Raw genomic sequence first — 27065 nt, forward strand, 5'->3', positions numbered from 1 at the left:
TGCGTCCCGACGGGTAAGGGAACTGGGGACCTGTTTCCTCCCGAGTGGCGCGCTGAGGAGGCCCTGGTCATGACGGGTGAAGTGGTTTCCGAGGTGAGTTCGTGCCCTTGCCTCCATCCGTAGCTGCGGGGGCCCGGCGCCGAGGGATTGAGGGCGGGGGAGGTAGCAGGGGTCGAGCCGGCCGAGCGGGTCGCGGAGGCGGGAGGACTACAGTTCCCGGCCCGCACCGCGGCGGCTCGGCTTCTGTACTCGCGCGGAGACAAATCCGCGGCCCCCGCGCGCACGGGAGCCAGCGGTCCGCCCCGGCTCTGGGTCCTTCTCGCCCCAGTCCCTCGGCCGGGCTGTACCCGGTCTTTGCGTCGCGCTCAGCCGGCCGCCGGCCCCAGCTCAGCCTGCTCCGCCCGCCCCTTTGGCGCGTTTCCGGTGGCGGGAGCGCTTCCTACAACAGCGCCCCCCAAAGAGGAAGGACCCAGCCGAATCGGACCGCTAGGGTGCTGTGCATGCGTAATCGCTAAGTCGTGTCCGACTCTGCGACCCCATGGACCGTAACCCGCCAGGCTCCTCTGTCAGGGCAGCATAAGGAAGGGAAAGTGAAGTCGCTCAGTCGTGTCCGACTCTTTGCGACCCCAAGGACTGTAGCCCACCAGACTCCTCCGTCTCTGGGATTTTCCAGGCAAGATACTGGAGTGGGGTGCCATTTCCTTCTCCAGGAGACCTTCCCGACCCAGGGATTGAACCCGGGTCTCCCGTATTGAAGGCAGACTCTTTACCATCTGAGCCACCAGCGAAGTCGCGGCAGCAGAATTCTCTGTAAATGGACGGCGGGAGTCTTAGGGAGTTCCAAACTGGGTCTGGAAGAGGCCTCTGAAGTCATCGCCCTGGGTCCCGAGAAGGGAAGGTACCAGTCTTGGAAGACTTCCGGGCGGTGACTCGCTGATCGTTCTCGGAACTGGCATAGAGGCATCTTTCCAAATCTGTGTTCTTTTTTGGAGCTGGGGCTGGAGTGAGACAGTATGGGGCAAAATTTAACGGGGCGCTAAAATACTCAGTAATCAAGATAATTTTTTAAACTTTTTTTATTTTATTTATTTTATTTATGTTTTGTTAATTACAACTGTCCAGCAAAGTGACTCAGTTACACTTATATACACATTCTTTTTCATATCCTTTTCCACTATAGTTTATCACAGGATATTAAACAGAGTTCCCTGTGCTATACAGTAGGACTTTGTTGTTCAAGATAATATTTTATGTAGTTTTTTAAAAATAAAAATTAATGCAAAAAAATTCCATAATTTGGTTTTGAACAAGATATCAAACTGAAATGAAGACACAATCCAACCCTGTATCTGGACTACACTGCCTTACTCACCTGACTCAGCCTGGCCCAGATTCCAAAAAACTTTATAAAAGCAGGCAGCTGACCTCATGGGCCATAATTTACCCATTGCTTTTTTAAATTTTAATTTTGCACAAAAATCCTTTTGATTACTAAGTGTTTGAGACCTCCTAACCTCCCCGTGTTCCTGGCCCTGATTATTGCTGGTTCTGCTCCAAATTGCCTAGAGTAGAGTGATTAGGAGCATCACCTTGGAGTGAGCCATGTGGTTGTCTAAACTCAGTTTCCATAGCCACAAGTACTATTACTGCTTTGAGTTGTTGGGAGAATCAGTAGCATACATCATGATCCTCAATGATTCCTCTGTTTGTATTATTTTTTATTATTTTAATAATTGCACTAAATATTCAGATCAACTTAGCAGTTGTCTCAAACTGTTCGAGTGTGGTCTTGTGCCCCATTACATTACATATGTATTTTCCCCCTTATTAATAAGTTGATTCAGAGTCCTGCGAACACCAAGGTTGTGGGGGAACTGGCATCTAGGGTTAGCTTGATCATTAACTAGTCAAGTCATCAAACTAACTCCCTTCTCCTTAGATTTTTCACTTGTGACTTAAAAAATTGGAGGGGGGTAGTTTGGGGCTGAATTTTAGACATAAACAAACAGAAAAGCTGTTATAATGAACCCATCACCTAACTTCTACAGTTATCAAGTCATGCCAATCTTGTTTCATATACACCCCCATGCACTTCCCCCCCTTGCTGGATTACTTGACAGCAAATTTCCACACATACTTCATCCCCAAATATGTCATTATACATATCTAAAAGGTAAATGCATTCCAAAAAAGATAACTATAATATTATTACCATACCTAAAAAATTTAGAATTATTACTTGATATTAAATGATCAGAGTTCAGATTTCTTTGACTCTTACATATACTTTCAGTTTGTTTGAATTAGGATTAAGACAAAGCCTGCATATTGCAGGTATTGCTGTATCTCTGTATGTATGTGTGAATATCTTAACTCTCTTTATAAGTCCCCCTCCCTCTTTTTACTCTTGCAATTTATTGTTAAAGAAACGACATAGTTTGTCCTATAGAGCGTCCCATATCTGGATTGCCTCTGTGTGATGATATTTGACATGTCATGTGGATACACTGAGAAATAGTTGACACAGAAAAACACAATAATGCTTGATTCTCATTTACCATAACTCAAAGTGTTGCCTCTGTAATATCCTTCGAAGATGAACAATGAGTTTTAGTTTGTTTTTTCTAGCCAGTAATGTTTAATGTCATCCTTTTGTTAAACCATTGTATTGTTTTTTTCCCTTTATTTCAGTTTGATGATCCCATGATGATTTATGTATCTTTATGTACTTAGAGTGTTCTGTCACTTGCTGGTTAATACAAAGTATATTCTCATTTTCTAGGTTCACCTGGAAATCAATGATTCAAAACTCATTTCACAAGAGGAAACAGACAGTCCTTCAGACAGTGGACAGGGCAGCTGTGAAACAATTGGTGAACAAGGTTTGTAACAGTCAGTACTTTTATTACTTTTATTTTTAGGAATAGAATGTGGGAGCGTGGGTTGTAAGTGGACTGGATTAATTAAAGTATTCTCTTGATTTTTAAAATTATTAATGCCTCACCTTGTTGTTTGTTCTGTTTATTATAAAAGCAAAATAATAGTGCATGTACTCTTTTGAAAATAACCACTTCTATTATATTATTGAATGTATAAAGTATCTGAAAGCTAGCACATTGCCTGGTTAAATGTATTCATTCTGTAAGAAAAGGATTTTTAACACCTGCCAGAAGGATCAGAACAGCTTTACACTTTGTAAATATATATAATTACATTTCTCAGTAAGAGATATTTTTCCAGGGAAAATGTTTTTCAAAATGTATGTTTAGATTTGCTTTGCTACAATTAGTTCTTAGTTACATAATTTCACAAGGTGATATACCACTTGGATAATTGGATATGATTTTTAGGAGTGGTGGGACTAGGAGAAAGGCCAAAGGACAGTAGACCTCTAAAAAAAAAAAACTGTGTTTCCTCCAGATTCAGATGAAGAGATATTTGTCAGCAGGAAATTGAAAAGTAGGAAGGTGCTGCAAGAGAGTGATTCTGAAAGAGAAGACCCAAATGTGTCTCCAGAGAAAACTACCTATGACGATGCTGAAGAGGAGGATAAAGAGAACCTGTGTGCTGGAAAGAATGGAGAAGCCAGAAGGATCTATAAAACTCTGGCAGACAGTGATGAAAGTGACATTGAGGAGTCTTTATGTCAGGAGAATTCTGAAACCCAAGTGACACCTTGCTTAGAGATGAGTCTCCAGTCTGAAAACTCTATGGACTTTACAGTTGACAGAAAGATTTCCAAAAAGCCCATTTGTGGTAAAGAAGGAATTGGAGGAAAAGCAAAAGTAAAATCAAAGCGAAGACTTGAGAAAGAAGAGCGAAAGATGGAAAAAATTAGGCAGCTGAAAAAGAAGGAAACAAAAAATGAGGTACATTTGAAAGAATAATTTGCTGTTTCCAGGGCAGATTAACGTTTTAGGAAAAGAGAGTTGCTTTTAGTTCTTGGAGGTTGTTTTTGCACTCAGAATATAGCTTTGAGTTGATTGTTTTGCAATGAGGTATGTAATTTCAAATCTATTGTTTGTTGGTCTCATTCTCCATTTTGGATACAATAGGACATTTCTAAAAATAGATGTCTTATTTTCTTTGTGAGCACACAGAGTTACTCTTTGCTGTTTCTGATCTGATGAAAATTAGCTTTCATAAGAGGAATTTTCGTGCATCCATCAATCGGAAGTCTTTGCTAACTAGAAGAACTGTCCTCAAATTTTATAAACTAGTTGCTTAATGAACTGTTAATTGACTTTTCAAAAACAAAGGTACTATTGATTAAGTTAGTTTTGGACGATTGCATCGGATCACAGCATGGATTTCAAAGGATGACAAAGGAACCAGTGATAATGTTCTAGGATGCCATATACTTGTCTGCTCATGAAATGTGAACTTTTCTGTCCTGATGCAAATTGCTGTATGATGTAGTAAAATACTGGATTTAAAATGATTGCATCTTGTTTTTTCCTTATGTGTTATCCAGGAAGATGATGTGAAACAGCCATTTAATGACAGTGGCTGTCTACTTGTGGATAAAGACCTTTTTGAAACTGGGTTGGAGGAGGAAAATCACTCTCCATTAGAAGATGAAGAGTCATTAGAATCAATAAGGGCGGCTGTGAAAAGCAAAGTAAAAAAGCACAAGGCAAGTAAACAATGATTCCAGTAAGAGTGAACCCACTGCTTCAAACCTTTGCTTTGTGCTCTGATTTACTGATGGAACCTTGATTTTTTTTTTAACTGAAGAAAAACACATGTCAATTGATATAAGTTTTCCAGCTGTTAATTCTGGAACCATGCAGTACAAGTAATAGACATGCTAACTTGTTTGGAAACTAGTATTTTCATTGTCCTGACCAACTCAAAGCTATATTCTGAGTGCAAAAACAACCTCCAAGAACTAAAAGCAGCTCTCTTTTCCTAAAACGTTAATCTGCCCTGGAAACAGCAAATTATTCTTTCAAATGTACCTCATTTTTTGTTTCCTTCTTTTTCAGCTGCCTAATTTTTTCCATCTTTCGCTCTTCTTTCTCACGTTTTCGCTTTGATTTTACTTCTGCTCTTCCTCCAATCCCTTATTTATCCCAAACTAGTATTCTCATTACTTTTTGAGGCAAAAAGTAAGGTGCTTTGTTTCATTTACTTAGTGGGCCGCGCTGGGTCTCCGTTGCTGCGTGTGCGTTTTCGCTGACTGCGCTGGCCGGGGGCGCCTCTGGCTGCAGTGCATGGCTTCTCATTGTGGTGGGTTCTCTCGTTGCAGGGCACAGGCTCTAGGCCTGCGGGCTTGGGAGCTGCTGCTCGCGGGCTCTGGAGCACGGGCTCAGTAGTTGTGCTGCAAGGGTTAGTTGCTCTGTGGCACCAGACCAGGGATCAAACCCATGTCAGCTGTGTTGGCAGGTGGATTCTTAACACCAGACCACCAGGGAAGTCCCATAAGATACTTAATATGTTGTATAAGAAACGGGTGAAAAAGGGGAAGAGATGTAAATTTTATAATTTAATGGCCTCTAGGAAATGAACCTATAGGGTTTCCAGAAGGCTATGAAAGAGAAGCATCAGTCAAAGCCTCCTTGTCCTGAGTGTTTGAAAGCATAATTGTTCTTCCTAAGATTATCTTTTTAGCTCCCTGAGGGGTCATTGTCCCTCTTTAGGGAAATACAGAGGTGTAAGAAATGAGGCCCCAAGCTCCACTGGAGACATCTAATTTATTTTTTAGGCATTACAGGATGTGTGTCTAACATTTTGTGTTTAATAATTATTGATTTATTATTAATGTAGCATGATGTGATGTTGGAGTGCAAAAATAGTCTTTGCATAAGCAACATCCTCTTGTGTCGGTTTGATTTTTGTCTCTCTTAATCCATTTGCAACCTTCTCTTTTAGAAAAAAGAACTGTCTTTGGAGAGTGGGGTGTATTCATTTGAAGAAGAAACTGAGTTGTCGAAAGGCACCACGAGGAAGGTGAAGTAGAGCCCTATATATTAATATTTGTCATGCTGAGCTCTTTTCCCAGGAGATTGTGGATTTCTCAGGAATTTTATTGTGTCTGTTGTATTTTCCTGATTCCCAGGATATTGCTTTGTACATAGTAGGAACGCAGATATGAATTAGGTGAATCAGTTTTAAGAGACTTGCAAATAAATGAGCTCTTGAAGTGTATATTGTATTGAGTTTATTAGAGATGACTGTTTCTTCTCTATCTTTTCTTGGGAAGAGCAGACTCTTAAGGGATGTCTATCTTTCTTGGTAAAAGCATTAATGTAGTCTCACTTTTTGTTTTCTTTAAGGAAAGAAAGGCAGCCAAGTTAAGTAAGGAAGCATTAAAAAAATTGCATAGTGAGACTCAGCGCCTTATTCGAGGTAAAGAAACCTATACGGTAAACGTTGAAGTTTAGAATTGATCTTGATGAATGGCCTTTGTTCTAAAGCCTCTGAAACATTAATATAAACTAAGAAAATTTCCGAAACTAGTGGTGGTAAGAAGGGAATTTTTCATTTTAAAAATTTATTTAAAACTGTAAAAAAATGTTTTCGCCACATAGCATGTGGGATCTTAGTTCCTCAACCAGGAATCGGACCCAAGCCCCCTGCCTTAGCAGTGCAGAGTTTTAACCAATGGATCACCAGGGAAGTCCTGGGAGGGAATATTTTAAAGGGTTGTCTATAGTCTGGCTGCATCAGGATCTCTTTTACAAACCAAATTTATAAATTCTTAGGCCCCACAGAAATTCTGACTCAGTAGACTTGAAATGGGGTTCAAGAATTTGTATTTTAAAAAAACTTCTTGGATCAGTTGATTTCACAGCTAGTTTTAAAAGCCACAGGTCTTTGTGGAATTCTTTTGTACTTAGATCCTGTTTTATGTTAAAGGCAGGATTGTTTTCTATTTCTGGTGATGGCTTTGGTTGTACTGTTTAATTAACTGAATGTAAAGCAACATTTCAGACTATACAGTATATGCATTTGCTTGTTCTTTTCCATTTTATAGAGTCTGCACTTAATCTTCCATATCACATGCCTAAGAATAAAACCGTTCATGAGTTCTTCAAACGTAAACCCCGGCCCACTTGCCAGGGAAATGCCATGGCGCTCCTGAAGTAAGAACCTTCTTTCCTTGTGATTATAATTTTCATAAACATTCAGTTTTGAGGCAAACACCTGGTGTAAAAAGTTCAGATTCCTCGGTCCTGTAAAACTGATCTAACCAATTCATTATGTGCAAAGGGTTGGGAATGTTTCTCATTTAGGAGAATGTTTAACTCCACCTTGTTTTCTCTTCTCTAGGTCCACTAAGTATCAGGCAAGCCATCACAAAGAAACCATAGTCACTGAAAACATGACTGAGATGAATGGCGACCACCACAGCAAAGACTCTGCACAGACAACAGGTCCAGGATGTGCAGCGGAAATTAATGCGCTTCCTGCAGTTTCAAAGGAGCCCCAGATCACTGCTGGATCCGATGAGCCTTGCGGGAAAGATTTGACAGGAAGCGAAGAGCTAGAAGTTCCCGAGAAACAGGAGCAAAGTGATGCTAGCCCTTCACCTGGGGGCGTCTCGGTGGCACGTCAAGAATGCAGCGTCCTGGGGAACAAGGACAGTGAAGAGCATCAGACTGAAGGGCTTGTGGCACCTGAACCGCATGCCCTCAAGGAAGAAAAAGGCCTGAGAAAAACAGAAGCAGCAGATGAGAAGGTGGAAGAGCCCAGCCAGCAAAATGAATCAACAGCAGCGGTGCCACCTGAAAAAGCAAGGAGGTTCACTGTGGATAGACTTAAGCAACTGGGAGTAGATGTTTTCGGTAAACCTCAGCTGGGTGCTGACAGAGATTCCTTTGTGATACTTGAAGAAGCTGAAACCAACAGAGGTAATTCTTTGAATTGTGGGGAGCTTCTCTAGAATGATTTGTTCTGGCAGCTTCTGTTATTTGCCAGTGTGGAGGACAGGGAGCACAGGGGAAACAAATAACCACACGTGGTCTTAATACCGATGTACCGGCTATGGATAAAAATCATTGTGTACATTTGGCAAGGTATCAGGACATTCTGAACCTCGTTTAGAAGGGAAACCTGTTGCTACTTAATGTACAGAGGAGGATACATTGCTGTTGTTTTGTGGTATGACATTGATAAAAGCATTATTCAATTCAGTTTTTCACAGTTAGAAACATCAGCAAATTGCCTGCGAAACTGAATTTCTTTTCTTTCTTTTTTTTTTCACTTATTCAACAAATATTAAACTACCCACTTCATGTAAGATGCTGTAAGGCATACTTGAGAAATCTGACATTTATCCTACGCTTAAGCTGCTTAGACTCTAGCAGGGGAGATAAGAAGTAGGCAAATAGCAGTAATACAGGAAAGTGGCATCTTCTATCAGGAACATGTGTCACTAATAATTGGAAAAAATTAACATGGGAAAAAAGGTAGTGTATTCTTTGCTGAAAGAAATATTTAGAATAAAGCATGGAAGTTCAGAGAAGGGATGTTTCTTACACTAGGTGATTAAAGCAAGGCTTGAAGAATAATCAGATGTAATTACTTGTTCACTTTCTTCCCCTTTATACTTCAGTGAGGATCTTCTGGCTTGTTCCTCCACTATCCCCTGTGCTTCCATAGTCAATGACACATTGGGCAGCCATGTTTACTGAATGAATTAAGGAGTGAATGAATGATTCTTCAAGAGAGAGCCCAAGGGACTTACCTGAAGGTCCAGTGCTTAAGATTCCACACTTCCACCTCAGGGGGCACGGGTTCTATTCCTAGTCAGGGAACTAAAATCCCGCATGCTGCGTGGTGCGGCCAGAAATAAAAAAAGAGAACTTAGGTATTCCCTACTTTGGGTAGATTTCCTGATTTGTAGGTAAAATTGGGTTTCCCTCCTCTACTTCAAGGCAGTGTCGTTTGATAATTAAGAGCTTAGGCTTGATAGCAAGATCAGAATTTGAATCTGGACATTACTCACTGTTTAAACTTGAGTATGCTATTTGACCTCTCCAAGGCAACTTTAAAAAAATGGAAGAACACTTCTGGTTCACAGTGCGGCACTATAGTAAGTCTGTTAATAATGCCTACAAATGGAAAGCATAAAGAAACACTCAAATGGTAGCTGTTCTTTTTATTATTAGTGAAATTATTTACATCGAGATGCTGCTTCGTTAAATAGCATATGGTTGGCAGGTGCTAGGTCAGCTACAGTATCAGTTAAGTCATTGATTGAATGGGTGGATTTTGTGGAAGTGGAGAGAAGAATGTTCTTGGGAGGGACAGAAAGAGCTCTGTGTGGTACATATTGGGAGGACGTGTAAGTCAGTTTGACCAGAGCAGGTGGTGGGGTGGAAGAGCTGTGTAATAGAACTAGCATACCTCTATTAGCAAAGAAGCCTGGGGATAAGCTGGTGCCCAGAGCAGGGAGAGAAAGTTTTGTTGTGTGGGACTAGATGTTATCTAAATAGCCTCAGACTAACATGAGGAAGAAACTTATACTAGACACTATGAAATTTTGTTACATGGAGTAGAAGTTTTCTTTATCATCTCAGACTGAGAAACAGGAAAGGGAAGAAACCTCCTTTTTGCAACAGTGGAAGCAGTGTCAGACTTTATTTTGGGGGGCTCCAAAATCACTGCCAATGGTGATTGCAGCCATGAAATTAAAAGACACTTTCTCCTTGGAAGGAAAGTTATGACCAACCTAGATAGCATATTCAAAAGGAGAGACATTACTTTGCCAACAAAGGTCCGTCTAGTCAAGGCTATGGTTTTTCCAGTGGTCATGTATGGATGTGAGAGTTGGAGTGTGAAGAAAGCTGAGCGCCAAAGAATTGATGCTTTTGAACTGTGGTGTTGGAGAAGACTCTTGAGAGTGACTTGGACTGCAAGGAGATCCAACCAGGCCATTCTAAAGGAGATCAGCCCTCGGTATTCATTGGAAGGACTGATGCTAAAGCTGAAACTCCAATACTTTGGCCACCTGATGCGAAGAGTTGACTCACTGGAAAAGACCCTGATGCTGGGAGGGATTGGGGGCAGGAGGAGAAGGGGACGACAGAGGATGAGATGGCTGGATGGCATTATCGACTCGATGGACATGAGTTTGGGTAAACTCCGGAGTTGGTGATGGACAGGGAGGCCTGGCGTGCTGCGATTCATGGGGTCGCAAAGAGTCGAACACGACTGAGCGACTGAACTGAACTGAATGTATTAGATACTGATTGATTTTTATTTTTTTTAGTAGTTATCTTTAATTCTCATAACCCCAGGTATTACTTTGCAAATGAAGAAAATGAGGTTTGGAGAGATTGGGTAATTTTTCCAACATTGCAATTGCCAGCACAATGCCTGGCTCATAATAGGCACTTATTTTTAACTCAGGATATGTTTTCCTTCAGAACTAATATTTGACATGAATGTTGGGTTTCCAGATCACTCTGTTTCATAATATATATGAAGTTAGGGTCAGCATTCATTCACTTTTACTTAGCATGGTGTTTGGTGTTGCTTGCTGTATGTACCAGTAAGATGTAGTCCCTGCTCTCAAGGAATTTTAAATCTAATAGGAGTTAGAGGCAGGAAAATTGGATATTAAGTGCTATGCATACTTTGAGCCTAGAAAGAGTTCCTCACATGGAGTCAGGGAAGTTTCTAGAAGGAGTTGATACCTGAGCTGAGTCCCAAAGTCTGAGTAGGAGATACAAGGCAGAGAGGTGAGAGAGGGCTTTCTTGGTGAAGGGGACAGACCTGCAAAAGACACAGAGACAAGAGAAAGCAGAGGATGCTCTGGTTAGCTGAAGTGAAGATTGCAAGGTGGCTGGTGACCAGAGGCCAGAGGGTGCAGGGCTTTTAGGTGGAGACATGAGCGGGAGCGGAGATGTTTCACTTAAAGAGGAGATGAAAGCTGGGAGAAGACTGAAGGAGGTAGAGGAGCTTGAACAGGGGCTCTGTGATGAGGAGGGTGGTGATAGAGCTGCGTAGCAAAGGACAAGGGAAGTGGGTGCTCCAGTGGGTTGGGGGATGAAGAGTTTTGAGGAGCCTGGCTTTCTCCAGAAGAATGAAAGCTACTCCTGCCTCACTCTTATTTTAGGTCCTGAGTAATCTTCCTCCCTTTCCATTTGTTTTATTCTCTTGGCACCAGTGATGACCTTCCTACTTCTGTTCCCTTCCCACTGCCACTGCCTGCTGTTTCCAACTTACTGAACTAATAAGAAATGGGATGCAGACTTAGAGCTTCTCTCCCTACTCTTTGGTTTGCAGTGTAAACATGCCATCCCTTTGGAGTCGGATTTTTGCAACTAAATAAATGATGTTGTTGTTGGTTAGTCACTAAGTCGTGTCTGACTCTTTGTGACCCCGTGGACTGTAGCCCACCAGGCTCCTCTGTCCATGGAATTTCCCAGGCAAGAGTCCTGAAGTGGGTTGCCATTTCATTTATCCAGGGGATCTTCCTGACGCAGGGGTTGAACCCACTTCTGCATCTCCTCCATTACAGGTGGATTCTTTACCACTGTGCCACTTGGGAAGCCCAGTAAATAATGTCAGGGACTCATTAAAAAAGGTTTCTTTCCAGTTCTCTTTTTCTACTAAGACCCTTTAGGGAGGGAGAAACCACGTCTGGATGCTAACCACAAAACTACCAAAGTATGAGTTGAGTGAATTTTAGGAAAAAGAACCAAACTTGGAGTACCCTGGACACATTATCATGGAAGAGAAGGCGTATGAGAATAGCCCGAACCCAAAAAAACTGTTCTTTTCTTTTCTTTTCTCTTTAGAACTGTCAGGTCTCTTACAACAGATCCCATTATGGTATGATTGGCTTGTTATACAGTGAGTAGGGGATGGTACCAGGTGACAGCTGGCTGAGGGAGAATGAAAAGAAAGTTCTGAGCAAAAGCGGTGGGGAAAGGGAAAGGCCATACTGCGGTTAGACCACTGCACTCACTACCTGTGTGTGTTCCCACTTGTATATAAGTTGATGTGTGGGGAAAGTCGCTCAGTCATGTCTGACTCTTTACAGCCACATGAACTGAAGCCCACCAGGCTCCTTGGTCCATGGAATTCTCCAGGCAAGAATATTGGAGTGGGTAGCCATTCCCTTCTCCAGATCTTCCCAACCCAGGGATCGAACCCAGGGCTCCCACACTGCGGTTGGATTCTTTACCATCTGAGCCACCAGGGAAGCCCAGGGACCACCTCTCAATGGGATTTCCTTTCTCAGTGTACTGATTTATATCCGTGTAAAAGTTTCATGAAGAAACTTCCAGCCCTGCCACCAAGTTACATCCCTAATTGCATTGATTATTATTTTCCTTTTTTTGGCCACACCACATGGCTTTGGGATCTTAGTTCCCCCCACCCAAGGATTGAACCTGGGCCCTCAGCAATGAAAGCTCAGAGTCTTAACCACTGGCTTACTGGGAATTCCCTCTTTTTCCATTTTTAAAATAGACTTTGCTTGTATTTGGAGAGATCCTAATAAACAGTGAGATGTTCAAAATAGGGAATATTTTAAAAGGAGACTGAAACCTGTGACAAATTAAGCCCTTGCATAATTAAGGAGTATGGTATTTTTCTACCGACTTAATGCTTTTTTAAAAAGAATTGCACATATTTAGAAACTTCAGTTGTAAATATCCACCCTAAATGGAGTTTTAAGGAACTCATTGAGGAAGAACAGTTACAGTAGTCCTTTAGTTTGGGTTAAGTTACATGAATTGAACACAGGTGTTGGTAGCAAAGGCGTTTTTGGTGTCTCTCTGTACTTTTTTTTCCTTACAAGTTTGTTGAACCTAGCTTGTATTTCTTAACTGGACTCTAAAAGGCAAACTGACATACTGGTTGGTGCTTGGTTTAGAACTGGAAGCCTTGAAGCAGCGTTTCTGGAAGCATGCTAATCCAGCAGCCAAACCCAGGGCTGGTCAGAAGGTGAACGTGAACATCATAGTGAAAGATGTGGGCACTGATGGGAAGGAAGAGCTCAAGGCAGACGTGGTGCCTGTGACTTTGGCAGCTGAGAAGCTGGATGGGGCAAGCCACACAAAACCAGGTATGTGAGTACATGGAGCTGTTTTATTTGTATGTTTTTACTGGCCATGAGTGGGGTGGGGTGCCTGACTCTTGTACTCAGGCTGGTCTTTATGGCTGCTGAAGACCCTATAGTGAGACATTATAGAATCTTTTTCCCTGGAGACTCCGGAGATTGGATATGGCCTAGTTGTATGAGGTGGGTAAGATGACTTTATTTCTTAAAATAGTTTTTGTCTTATTGTTTAAAAAAATACCCATTGTAGAAAATAAATGGAATAAACAACAAGTTTCTGCAGTAAACAAAATTTCTGGAATAAACAAAAAGATTTTTCTGTCAGAGACATCTTCTGTAACCATGTTGTATGGCCCTTTAAAGTTTTTGCATGCAGTTACATGTCTGTTTGAAAGATAAAATAATAATGCAGTCATACATCATACAATCTGCTTTGTAATCTGTATTAGGGACAGGTCTGTTGTTCCCACTCCCACTTTGAAAATACGAGCAATTTATCACAGAAAAAAATTAAACACTTAGGAAAAGGTATAAAATGAAAAATTAAGGAGGAGTCATATGTATACCTATGGCTGATTCATGTTGATGTTTGGCAGAAAACAATAAAATTTTGTAAAGCGATTATCCTTCAATTAAAAGATAAATTAAAAAAAGAATTAGTCTTCCCAGAGGCAGCTTAGCAATTTCTTGTGTGTCCTAGGAAAATTCATATGCATTTACTATTGTGTAAGTGTGTGAGAGAGAGACACTGAACACTTCCTCTCTGCCAGACGCGGCTCTAGGTGCTTTACAGTAAATAACGTCAGCGTCCGTATTTTATATGTGAGGAAACTGATAAACAGAGCATTTAAACAACTTGCTCAAATTTATATAACTAGTAAGTAAGAGAATTAGTAGCCTAATCCAGACCATCTAACTCAAGAGTTCAGGTATACATATTGCTTTTGAGGTTTTTTTTAACATCACGTGATATTCCATTGTGCAGGTACAACACAGTTTGTTTAAGCATACTTCTGTTAAGGGACATCATGTTTGTTTCCATTTTAGTATTTCACACAATGTTGCATCCTAATATCACATATATGTTAGTAAATGCTGATGCAAAATTCCTTACAGTGGAATCACTGAGTCCTAGTCACATTTTCCATCAAAATAAGTTGTACCAATTTTCACTCTGAATGACAGTGTGTAAGAGTTCCTGTTTCTTCCTGTTAATAATGGATATAACAAATGTTTGCCAAATATATAAAAAATGGTGTCATTATTTTGATTTGTATTGCTAGTAAGAAGTGAGGTTAAGCATTATTTTTAATACCAGTTGATATCTTTTGCTTATATTTACTCTTGAGTTGTTTCTCTTTTTCTTCAGTGTGGGTACAGTTATCAATATTTTCCTTCATGGCTTCTGAACCAGAGATTTTTGAAGGTCCACTTGCCCCTGTTCCTCTTTTTTTTTTTTTTTTTTTTTGCTTTTTTAAATAATAATTTTATAATATCCCAATTATGGGAGTTATCTCCTACACTCAATTCCTAATAGCCCCCCCTTTGTTAAGATAACAAAAGCCTAAAATACTAAGGTCTCTGATTTTCCTTTTGTGATGTGCCTAGAACACTTCTGGAGTTGCCTAAAATGGACGCTTGTGTTGTTGTGTGTAGTCGGTCATTGCATCTAAAACATCTCTTCATACTTTTGCTCAGGGGAAAAGCTTCAGGTGCTGAAAGCTAAACTTCAAGAAGCAATGAAACTCCGAAGGTTGGAGGAGCGTCAGAAACGCCAAGCGTTACTCAAGTTAGATAATGAGGATGGATTTGAGGAAGAGGAGGAGGAGGAGGAGGAAGAAATGACAGATGAGTCTGAGGAAGATGGAGAAGAGGAGGGAGAGGAAGCCTTGGAGGAAGAAGAGGGAGAGGAGGAAGAAGGCAATGAGGAGGTTGCTGGCAATTATGTGATTTTGTTACTAGGTCGCAATGAATACGGGAAAGAGAAAATCAGATCTGAGTAAGAGGATGATGAGCATTTTCGACTGTAGAAGAGATTTCAGGGTCAGAGATGAAGGTAGCTCACGTGTACTAAATCTTAGTGCATTCAATCCTTTCAGCCCCATGGAACACCTGCAGTTCACAGTCATGCCCTGGCTTCTACCTGTTGGTTTACATATTGCTATAATGCTGATATCGAAATGGCTTTCTATTAAAGACTTTTATCTTTGTTGTTCATTTAGATTTCTCTATTTAGGAAAAAAAAAGCACTTTTAACCTTGGCCAGGTTGAGGTCTGGAATAAATTCTCAGGCCAAGACCTTCCCAAGTTAATTGTTGAAGAAGGTATTTGTAGATGGGCCTCTTGCCCTCGTCCTAAGGTATTGTTTTCCACCTAGAGAAGACAGGTGATGATAGGATTTTTGGTATTAGGAAAAAGAAAAGTGTCCTTGTTTGAACAGTGGAGTCATTTGAAAGAGCTGGTTAATGTTTAGCCCTGGGTAAAGGAAGAGGAAAGCCGTGGCTGAACCGAGCAGGGTGTCACAGTCTGGTTGAAGGCCAGGAGTTGTCCTGCAATCTCAGGCTAATCATGCAGTCTCTCACTGACTCAGTTAAATGATAATCCAGTTCATTCAGAATCTCGTAGCAGTTTTGAAAGGGTAAAAGGTAAAGTAACAAAGTGTAAAAGAGCTCTAGAAGTGTCTACAACTAATAAGTTGTATTAATGATGGTGGCTGGACTGAGCTTCCTTCGGGTTTACCTGTTCAGATTTAAGACGTGACTTGTAACTAAGCAGCCAGATTTCAGGCTCGTATGTTTGCTTTAAAAATTTTTGACTTGTACTATTTTGTTTTTGGGTGGCGTGATTGGTAAAGACTGCAGAATTTCTTCTCGGTGGTGAAGAAGTAGAAACCAAAGATGAGAAAGAAATAGATAAAGAAAACAAAGATGATGGCAGTGGTGAAATTGGCAAGTCAGTTGGCCTCTCTGTCCCCAAGCCTCTCTCATCTGATTCTACCTTCCTTCTATTCAAGGACAGCTCTTCCAAGATGGGGTAAGTAATTCTCTCTAAGGAAGGATAAGATAAGAGGGAATTTGCCCCTCTTGGAAGAAGTAGAAACAGATATTCAATTTACCTACTTATTTTTTAGTTACTCTCCTAGTGAAGAAAAATCAGAAATAGATGAAAACTCAGGCAAAAGACCTAGCAAATTAGGTAAGTAGTGACTCTTAATGTAGAACTTGACACTTGATTTTTCTCTGATCCTCCAGCTTTAACATTTAAGGGCTACAGTTCCTTAAGGTTCCATTTTTCTGAACCTTGGTAAACTTTTCCAAGTCTTACCTGTGACAGTGATAGGAATTTATGAACTATATTGTTTTTCTTGGGAATTCCCTTGTGGTGCAGTGGTACGGACTCCACGCTTTCACTGTTGAGGGCCCAGGTTCAATTCCTGGTTGGGGAACTAAGATCTCACAAGTTGCATGGTGCAGCCAATAAACAAACAAAAAATCCCAAATATTTTTCTTGGTCCAGTTTTTGAAATCTTACATGCAGCTTCTTTCCAGTTGACCCTGAGCATTTAATAGGTCGTTAGTGAATATGTGTTGATTGAGTGAAACATGAAACATTTCTATCCATGTAGATCAAAGGAAGATGTATAAGTAATTAGATAATGGAAAGGGTAATCATAGGCATTAGGGAAGATGAGAGAAAGATAGGAACTTTGAGGTGTCACTTAGCTCAGAGTGATAAACCCTGATTGTATGATGCTATCTTAGTACCATAATTGACCTTTAATGTAATGTTTGGGAAGATGGAACTTGAGAGGTTTACCAGTGGATCTTACCAGACAGTTTCATTCTCAACTCTTTTTCCTAAACAAATCTGACTTATTTCTGGGAATCATGCACTTAAAAATTGTCTTTCTTTAGATGAAGATGATTCGTGCTCATTACTGACAAAGGAGAGCAGCCACAATAGCAGCTTTGAGCTGATAGGCTCCACACTTCCATCCTATCAGCCTTGTAACAGACAAACAGGCCGTGGGACCAGTCTCTTCCCTACAGCAGGAGGATTCAGATCTCCTTCCCCAGGGCTGTTTCGAGCCAGTTTGGTCAGTTCAGCCTCTAAGGTGAGATGGTAATGGTTTTCTAATCTCCTCCCCCTTTTGCTTCCCGCATTGCTAAATAAAGTGTGTCCAAGCCAAAAACTCCCACCACATTATGTATGTTCAGTTTGAAAAATCCACCCCCTTTGTGTATTAAAAACAAGCCTCATCCAGGGTTCTTTCTTTCTTGAGGATGTTTTTTTTTTATGCTTCCCTTGGCTATGCATTGTCCTCCCCAGCTGCAATTGCCTGAGAGTAGATTAGATTTTACAAATAGCAGCTTCTGTTGTTGTCATGACAGTGAATGACATTTGTAAAATGTTTTGTTTTTGTTTGGTTTTGTTTTGGTGCCAGAGTTCAGGAAAGCTGTCTGAGCCTTCACTTCCCATAGAGGATTCCCAAGATCTGTATAACGCCTCCCCAGAACCTAAGACACTTTTCCTAGGAGCAGGAGACTTCCAGTTCTGCTTAGAAGATGACACTCAGAGCCAACTGTTGGATGCAGATGGGTAGGTAGCTTTATGTTTCTGTGGGTGGGATTGTGCTGGGTACTGCTTAATTTTGTTTAAAAATAAAGCGAGCTTCTGTCACTCCATCTGTGCTTTCTCTTCTGAGAAAGAGAGGTGTGCAGACCATTAGTATTCTACAAGTCTGAACAAAGTCTGTCTAGAAAATAAAAAGTAAATAGCCTTGCTAGCGTTCTGATCCTTCAATTTCTACCTTATTAGACCTGTGTAACTCTTATAAGGTCATAAAATTTCCCTGTATCCATATCCCTGGGGGCTCAAGTGGTAAAGAATCTGCCTGCAGTGCAGGAGACCTGGGTTTGATCCCTGGGTCTGATCCCTGGGTCGGGAAGATCCCCTGGAGAAAGAAACGGCAACCTGCTCTAGTCTTCTTGCCTGGAGAATTCCATGGACAGAGGAGCCTGGAGGGCCCCAGTCCATGGCATCGCAGAGAGTCGGACACAACTGAGTGACTAACACTTTGACTTTTGTCCCACTACATTAGGATTTTTGGGTGGCATTGAGAATTGACACCTCTGTGGCACATTACATGGCCGTAACACCAGGCCCTACTCTAGCATCATCTGAAGCCCCAAATTAGCCTTTACCCTTTGTCTTTTGAATAGCCTTCTTTCATAAACATCCCCCTCCCTCTTAAGGTTATCACAGGCTAAAATCTGACACTCTTATCTTCTGGTTCAGAATTCAGCTTCTAACTTTGCTTTTAGAAATGAGTTCAGGCTTTTCCCCCACTACTTTTTTTTTACCTGAAGCATTTCTTACACTCTTCACTGGGCTTGTAGGTTCTTAAATGTTAGAAACCACAGGAATCAATACCAAGATTTGAAGCCTCGGTTGCCGTTGGCCAGTATGGATGAAAACGCCATGGATGCCAACATGGATGAACTGTTGGATTTGTGTACTGGGAAGTTTGCATCTCAGGCTGAAAAGCCTCTGCCTGGGAAGAGTGACAAGAAAGAGAACATGGAGGAACTTCTGGATCTTTGTTCAGGAAAATTTACTTCTCAGGGTAATTATCCAACAAAGCAGCAAGGCTCACCCGCCCAAATACCGTAAGTCAGTGTCCATGTGAAGAAGTCCCTTAATCTCAGGTGAAATGTTCACAGAAAACAGCCATGGTGGATTCTTGAACCTAGGTTGAATTCACTGCTTAGCTCCTAACATTTAGAGCTCTTCCTTTTTTAGGATGGTAAAGTATCACCTTAAGACTGCATTAACTTTGGCCATATGACTTGTCATTTATGGCTAGAATATGTGCAAAGCTTAGAGCGGCGTCTGCTGCAGAGTAAACTTCATATAAATGCTAAGTTATTACTTCCACCTGTGCACCCCTTTCTCCTTCTCACACCCCTGCTAGAATGTAAGCTCTTTGTGAGCTGGGCTCTTTGTTTTATTCACTGCTGTCTCCCTGGTGCCTGGCACATAGTAAGCACTAAATAGGGATTTGCTGAATGAGTGGATGGTGAGCTCTTTTTGGCAAGCTTACCTTAGAACTGTGTTGAGCTGGTATGTCTTCAGATGGCTGGGGAAAGAGGATAAAGCTGTCAGTTCTCGGTGACAAATCTTTTTCTTTGTTGTAATGTAGATGTCTCTACTCTGGATCCATCAGAGTTAAATAAGCAGGAGAAGGAGAGCAGCCTGGGTGACCCAATGGAAGAAGCACTGGCTCTTTGTTCAGGCTCTTTCCCAACAGACCGGTGAGTCCCAGTGATCTGAGGGAATTTGGCAAGTTCCACCTTCTGATAAAGTACAGGGGTAGCTTCTCTGGGCTTAGCAGTAAATGGTCATCTTAGGGGCTTCATATCCTGTCTGAGAGTCTTGCCATGGGTTTGAGTCTCATATTTGAACAGTGAAATTATTTATTATAATGCTTTCATTTAGTTGATTGTGAACAGGATAAAAAAGGCAAGAAAAAGCACATGGAAGCTCTCAACATCACTAGTGATTAAGGAAATACAAATCAAAACCCCATTATTTAAATACTTCCTCACTCCCAGCAGTTATTCCACGTTTGGGTACATACACAAAAGAACTGAGAACACGGTTTCTTAGTAGATATTTGCACACCCATGTTCCTAGCAGCATTATTCATAATAGTCACAAGGTGGAAGCATCCCAAGTGGATGCATACATAGTGGAATATTATTCAGCCTTTAAAAGGGAAGGAGGTTCTGATACATGCTGAGACATGGATGAACTGTGAGGAGATTATGCTAAGTGAAGTGAGCCATTCACAAATATGCAAATACTGTATGATTTATATGAGGTCTTAGTGTAGTCAAATTCATACAGACAGGAAGTAGGAAGGTGGTTGCCAGGGGCTGTGCGGCAGTAAGAATGAGGAGTTGGTATTGAAAGGGTATAGAGTTTTAGTTTTTTAAGATGAAAAGTGTTCTAGAGGTTGGTTGGATAACACTGTGAATGTACTTAACACTAATGAACTGTACACTTAAAATGGTTAAGATAGCAAACTTTATGTTGTATGTATTTTATCACAGTTTGAAAAAAAAATTTTTTTTTGAAAGGCAAGATATCTTGTTTCCTGTTTTTGAAGAGATTCTTGGGGCTATAAGATATTTTCGGTCCCTAAGTTGGCTGACTGCTTACAGTTGGCTTTCAACAACTTGTGTATGGATTTGTTGATTTGCATCTTAGGGAAGAAGAAGGTGAAGAGGAGGAATTTGGAGACTTTCGGCTTGTCCCAAATGATAATGAGTTTGATAGTGATGAGGTGAGTTTCAAGGGAACAAAGTAATCATAACTGAACTCCATGTATAGCTGCTGGGGAGTTTTGTTTGTTTTGTAGTTTGAATTCTTGAGAAGTCTGTTTGGCATATTATCAAAAGCAATTTCCTAGACTGAAATGTTTGGGCAGAAGTTTCTGAATCCTGTCTTAGCTGAGGTCGCATTTTATGCTGTGTAGCTTTGCCTGTGATGCTGTATGATTTTGCAGGATGAGCACAGTGATTCTGGCAAGGAGGATCTGACCCTGGAAGACCGTGAAGATGAGGATGAGGAAGACCTCCTGCAGCAGTCGGAGAAGTCAAAACGGCAAATGTAGGTGTTACAGCCCTTCCTTCCGTTGCAAGAAAGTTCTCCTGACAGTTGAGCTTTAGCTTGCCACCACCATTTTACCTACATTCACTGGGTCTGTTTTTGCTTTTTGTGGTTAACACAGATTGAATAACATCCATTTACATGATATCTTTTGAGTATTCAAAGATAGTCACATCCTCTTCAAGTGATTTCTGTACTAAACATCCCTAGTTCTTCAGCTGTTTCTCACATGACGTTGCTTCCAGACTCTTCATATATGTGGATTCTCTCTTTTATCTTCAGGTGTGGTCTGACTACTGCCCTGTGTGGTGGTGCAACCACATCCCTTGCTCTGGTTGCCTACTACTTGTAAAGTAACCAATAAGCATAAGAACTGAGTCACTGGAGAGCCTGAGGATCTAGTAGATGATTAAAATTCCGCATGTCTTTTTTCCTTTGAATTACCAGCATTCCAGGTCTTCCTCATCCTAGTTTCAGGCAAATGACCCACCGTTAATTTTTTTAAATATTTTGTTGTTTTGATTATGAAAGTAAGCCATTTATTTTAGAATATTTAAAAGAATACAGAAAGATAAAGCATCCATGTCCACCATTCAGAATATTTGTGAAAGCGGTGGTAGTGGTTATTATTGCCTTTGTTAGGCATATATTTTCATGTGGTTGAGATCTGTAAAGTTTTTTTATATATACAGTTTTGCATCTTGCTTTTTTCACCACTTACTATATCTGTAAATATTTTTCCATGATATTGAAAATTGTATAAAAACCGTTTTAATAGATATTTCACATTTTATTGTATGTGGATGACTTTTAGATTTCAAATATAGGACTTCATATTGATCCTTATTAGATTTATTTTGTTGTGTTTAGCCCATCATTCCATTCTGTTGAGATCAGTTTTGGATTCTAATTTGTCACCTGTCAAATAAACCATCTCATACAGCTTTGGGTCATCTATAGATTTTTTTCTAAGGCAGTGGTTCTTAAACCTGATTTAATTATAGTGTCCTTTGTTCAAATGAAGTCTTATGAAGAATGGCAGCTAAAAGTTGAGCTGCTCAAAGAGGGTTAGATAGGAAGATTGAGGAACTTGGTGGCTTTTAGCCCCTGAAGGAATTCCTCAGGAACCCTAGGATTTAGAGGAACTCAGCTTTAAAATAATAATGCAAGTCTTTGATAAAAGTCACCTTTCAGAAAGCCATCAAGCTTCTGCCATTCCCGACCTTAGATAACAGCGATTTGAACTCAAGGTGACAATAGATTTGTTTTCAGTATGACCTGAAGTCAGAAAAACTAACCTGTGGTGGTTCTGATTACTAACTGAAACTAAAGGACGCTTACTCCTTGGAAGGAAAGTGATGACCAACCTAGATAGCATATTCAAAAGCAGAGACATTACTTTGCCAACTAAGGTCCGTCTAGTCAAGGATATGGTTTTTCCAGTGGTCCTGTATGGATGTGAGAGTTGGACTGTGAAGAAGGCTGAGCGCCGAAGAATTGATGCTTTTGAACTGTGGTATTGGAGAAGACTCCTGAGAGTCCCTTGGACTGCAAGGAGATCCAACGAGTCCATTCCAAAGGCTATCAGTCCTGGGTGTTCTTTGGAAGGACTGATGCTAAAGCTGAAACTCTAGTACTTTGGCCACCTCATGCGAAGAGCTGACTCATTGGAAAAGACTCTAATGCTGGGAGGGATTGAGGGGAGGAGGAAAAGGGGACGACAGAGAATGAGATGGCTGAATGGCATCACCGACTCAATGGACATGAGTTTGAGTGAACTCCGAGAGTTGGTGATGGACAGGGAGGCCTGGTGTGCTGCGATTCATGGGGTCGCAAAGAGACACGACTGAGTGACTGAACTGAACTGACTGAACCAAGCCTAAATAGTCACTGGAAGGACTGATGCTAAAGCTGAAGCTCCAATACTTTGGCCACTTGAGGGAAGCAGCTGACTCATTGGAAAAGACCTTGACGCTGGGAAAGATTGAGGGCAAGAAGAGGAGGGGGCGACAGAGGATGAGATGGTTGGATGACATCACTGACTCAGTGGACATGAGTCGGAGCAATCCCCCAGAGACAGTAAAGAACAGGGAAGCCTGGTGCACTGCAGTCCGTGGGGTCACAAAGAGTTGGACACAACTGAGTGACTAAACAGCAACAAATGAGCCTCAGTCACACCTGTAACTTGTGGGTCAAGATTTGGCAGGCTGTAGGAAGACCCCCATGGACAGAGGAGCCTGGTGGGCTGCAGTCCATGGGGTCGCGAAGAGTTGGACATGACTGAGCGACTTCACTTTCACTTTCCACTTTCATGCATTGGAGAAGGAAATGGCAGCCCACTCCAGTGTTCTTACCTGGAGAATCCCAGGGACAGGGGAGCCTGGTGGGCTGCCATCTATGGGGTCGCACAGAGTCGGACATGACTGAAGCGACTTAGCAGCAGCAGCAGCAGGAAGACCCCAGTCTATTACCTTTCCATACCATACTATCTCTAGTCTATCTCCTGAAGCTGGTAAGCTTAAATGCAAAACAAAATAGTATGAACCTTCTGACAGGTGTGTCTCAAATATATAGAGGAGATTGAGAGTTCTGGCTTTAGAGTCACCAGCCGAGGGTGAATCCAGACTCTGCTGCCTCCCAGCTGTGTGGCCATCAGTAGGTTGTTTGCTCTCTGAGTTTCAGTTCCTTCAACTGTAAATCAAAAGGAACAATAATAATGCCCCCTCCCTGAGATAATGCAATAATGCCCCAAAGCACAGTTATTGGCACAAAGTATATATTAAATAACAGGCTTTTAAGTATTATACAAATGTATTATTATTATTATTAATTTATGCTTGTTATTAGAGATGGCTGTGTGGTCTGCTTTTGTCATTACTGTGCGTATATTCATTGTTGTATTTTCCAATTTTCACTATTGTTTTCCAGGAGATTAAAGAGATACCTGGAGGACGAGGCAGAGGTGTCAGGGAGTGACGTGGGAAGCGAAGACGAGTATGATGGGGAAGAGCTGGATGAATATGAAGAGGATGTGATTGATGAAGTACTTCCTTCTGATGAGGAACTGCAGAGTCAAGTCAAGAAAATACACATGTCAGTATCCCAACAAGCCCTTCTGAGCAGTGGGCTGCGTCTTAAGGCAGGCCCTATAACCAGCCAGAGTGGCCCTGGCTTTGAACACCATATTTCTCCTGTCGTAGGAAAACAATGTTAGATGATGATAAGCGCCAGCTACGTTTGTACCAAGAAAGGTACCTTGCTGATGGGGACCTGCACAGCGATGGTCCTGGACGAATGAGGAGATTCCGATGGAAAAACATAGGTATCTTGATCATTGCCTTTAGAAGCAACTGGTACAAGGTCCATGTTTGTCCAATTTAAGCCGGCAAGAGGAGGTCAAAACGATAGCAGACAGTTGTGGAGAACCTGACCTTGACCTTTATTTTCCATTAGTGGATGGGAAAAGCTGTGTCAGTATTCTGTAAATGAACAGGGTTCACTAGTGTCTGTCCAGACACCCTCTCTTGTGGGGATTGCAGAATGCTAATAGCCTTAACTCTTTGCTTTAGATGATGCTTCCCAGATGGACTTGTTCCACAGAGACTCTGATGATGATCAGATTGAAGAACAGCTTGACGAGACGGAAGCCAGATGGAGAAAGGAGCGAATTGAACGAGAGCAGTGGCTTCGGGACCATGTAGGAAGCCTGCAAGAGATTCGCCTATTCCAACCCTAGATAGGAGGGTCATCTCAGTCACCCAGCTTGTCATGATAGTTGTCAAAACCTTGGGCAGTGTATTGCTGTCTCTTTTAATCCTTGAATTTTCTTTTGTGCTTTGAAAAGATTACCACGGGCAGTTGTATTCATGTTTTTGTCCAAAATACTTTTTTTTCTAAATTGTTTGTCTGAAGCAACAGAGGGTAGCAAAAAGGAAAACAAATGTTATCCCAAGTACTCTAGCTTCCAGGCTATGCTAATTCTTTGGGTCTTTGGGGGAAGCATGGGCTTCTGTTAATGCTGTCTGATTTTTATTTTCAGGCACAGCAGGGGAAAATTGCAGCTGAAGATGAAGAAGAGATTGGGGAAGACAGTCAGTTTATGATGCTGGCCAAGAAGGTTACAGCCAAAGCTCTGCAGAAGAATGGTGAGCTCTTAGCCCTTCACAGGGGCTGTCCCCCTGGATTGTTGGTGCTGGAGCCTTGGAGGTGACTCCAGCCTTCAGAGGCTGTTGCAGCTTAGTCATGGACCTGTGTCTAATATTATCTTAAAGGGGCCCGTTGGATGGGGAGAGACAATGTTCTTTCAATCTAATTCTGTTGGACAGTAGATATTGTAGTAGAGAGTGTATATAGCTGGTTTTGCTTTATGTTCTAAGGCAGCTCGTGCATGTGTGCATGCTAAGTTGCTTCATTCGTGTCTAGCTCTTTGTGACCCCATTGACTGTAGCCTGCCAGGCTCCTCTGTCCATGGTATTCTCCAGGGAAGAATACTGGAGTGGGTTCCCATACCCTCCTCCAGAGGATCTTCCCAATGCAGGGATCAAACCCGCATCTCTTAAGTCTCCTGCATGGGCAGGCGGTTTCTTTACCACTAGCGCCACCTGGGAAGCCCTGTAAGGCAGCTCAGAGGAGTGAATTCTGGCTTCTTTGTTTAGTCGCCCAGGATTACATACCTAAGTGTTAGAGCTGGAATTTGTGTTTTTTCTTATTATTACTGATAATTAGACAATAAGTTTAGCTGAATTGTCTGTCTTAACCACTTACTATACTTTCAAATCATGATTATAAAATAATCAGAGTTCCTCTGGCCTCCGTTTATTAGTTTAGTTAAGGGCCTGTTAGTTTGTCTAGATTTAAAAGTAATTCTACCCAGTTTTTCCCAGAGCAGGCCTCTCTCTGTCTTTTCTTTTCAGTCAGTCACACTGTGGTTATTCAAGAATCAAAGTCTTTATTCAGAAATCCTTTTGAAGCCATCAAACCGGGAAGTGACAGCCAGGTTGGTTGGGGACCTTGTTCGCCTGAAGTCATGATTTGCAATGTTAAAAGGCCTCAGTCAGGTTAAGGGAATGCTCTGTCATTAAGGGAGGGAGGTGGCTGTGGGAAATGGAAGTAGGTGTCAAAGGAGCCTGCTATCTCTTTTGTATTTGAGCAGGGTGGAAATGTGTCCCCTCCATACCTGCCGGGTGCAGGGAGGAGCTGGCTTCTCTTTTCTTGGAACTTGGAATTTGATACCAGATGATTCTTCTTTCCTCAGCTGAAGACAGGCTCCCTGCTCAACCAGCCCAAAGCTGTGCTTCAGAAACTGGCTGCCCTCTCTGACCTCAACCCCAGTGCTCCCCGAAATTCTAGAAACTTTGTCTTCCATACACTTTCTCCTGTCAAGGCTGAGGCAGCAAAGGAATCATCTAAGCCTCGGGTAGGGAATTTGAGAACTGATTTGGTGACTCTCCAAAGCAGAGTGAATGAATGGGTGAATTGAATTGAATTGAAAATATATATGTATTTCTGGCTTAAAGATTTATGCTTTAGTGTTAATCTTGCATTCCCAGTAAGGTACAAGGAGATTGCTACCCCCAGTAAGTATAATCAGCTGTGAGACTTGCCTGGAAATTTTCAATTTCTTTTTTTCCTAATTATCCATGATTTAACTATGAGCTGCTTAAGAGCTAATTGAAGCTTAAGTATGAGTGAACCACAGCCTGTACAAAGGTCTTGAGTTGATTCTTGTCTCTTTTCTCTGCTCTGTAGGTACGAAGAAGGGGTCCGTCTTTAATGACATCCACTTCACCTAAGCGCCTCAAAACAGATGATAGCACTTCAGAATCGAAGCAAAGCATCTTCCGTTACTTGGAAAGCTAGCACTGTGAGGGCGCCAGCCCCTCTGTGGGGACTCCGTTGAGAGTATCTGGCACTGAAGGCTGGAATTGATGCTCACACGGATGATCCCCACCTCCTTCACAATCAGTGCATTAAGACTGAGGACGGAGATTCCAGTTCTTTCCACTGTGTGGCTCTGGACATCTCTTTCCTAGTATTACTTCCTGGGTTGGCCACTAACAATTCTGTAGTGTTTACAACAGCAACTTATGGGATACCTGGGTGTCCTCCATTAAATATTTGACATTTTACCCTAGCAGCTTCCTGGATTGATTCCTTTTGGTGAAAGGGGTAGTTGGAGGAAGAAAAAGTGTGACAGGACAGAAAATTACAGAAAGCAGTGAATATTGAAACTGAGATGATGCCTTCACACCCCTACGATGTGCAGGATGGTGACCAGGACTCAGTGAAAGAGAGACTTCTTAGAGGAGCTAAGGATCAACAGATGGGCTATTTCATAAGTCATGCCCCTTCCATTTTCCTTTCTGGCCCT

At 41.7% G+C, this 27065-nt stretch overlaps 1 protein-coding gene across 2 annotated transcripts; it reads left to right on the plus strand.

Moving 5' to 3' along the window:
- Window positions 1–26783, plus strand: CLSPN (claspin). 2 transcript variants are annotated; one of them, XM_068965489.1, is made up of 25 exons: window positions 1–93; window positions 2783–2882; window positions 3421–3869; window positions 4475–4636; window positions 5875–5952; window positions 6279–6351; window positions 6980–7088; window positions 7276–7856; window positions 12836–13027; window positions 14720–14952; window positions 15876–16054; window positions 16152–16216; window positions 16936–17135; window positions 17466–17620; window positions 18421–18647; window positions 19224–19335; window positions 20294–20369; window positions 20592–20695; window positions 23624–23788; window positions 23896–24017; window positions 24265–24392; window positions 24735–24840; window positions 25609–25691; window positions 25950–26111; window positions 26444–26783. In XM_068965489.1, exons 1-25 carry the CDS (start codon window positions 70–72, stop codon window positions 26552–26554), a joined length of 3996 nt encoding a protein of 1331 aa, XP_068821590.1. In that variant the 5' UTR covers window positions 1–69; the 3' UTR covers window positions 26555–26783. The 2 variants fall into 2 exon arrangements, with proteins under 2 accessions (XP_068821590.1, XP_068821591.1); XM_068965490.1 differs by lacking the exon at window positions 12836–13027.
- The last annotated feature ends 282 nt before the right edge of the window (window positions 26784–27065 follow it).

The sequence above is a fragment of the Capricornis sumatraensis genome, chromosome 2 (genome assembly GCF_032405125.1).
Source record: "Capricornis sumatraensis isolate serow.1 chromosome 2, serow.2, whole genome shotgun sequence".
In the NCBI taxonomy this organism is placed as follows: Eukaryota; Metazoa; Chordata; class Mammalia; order Artiodactyla; family Bovidae; genus Capricornis; species Capricornis sumatraensis.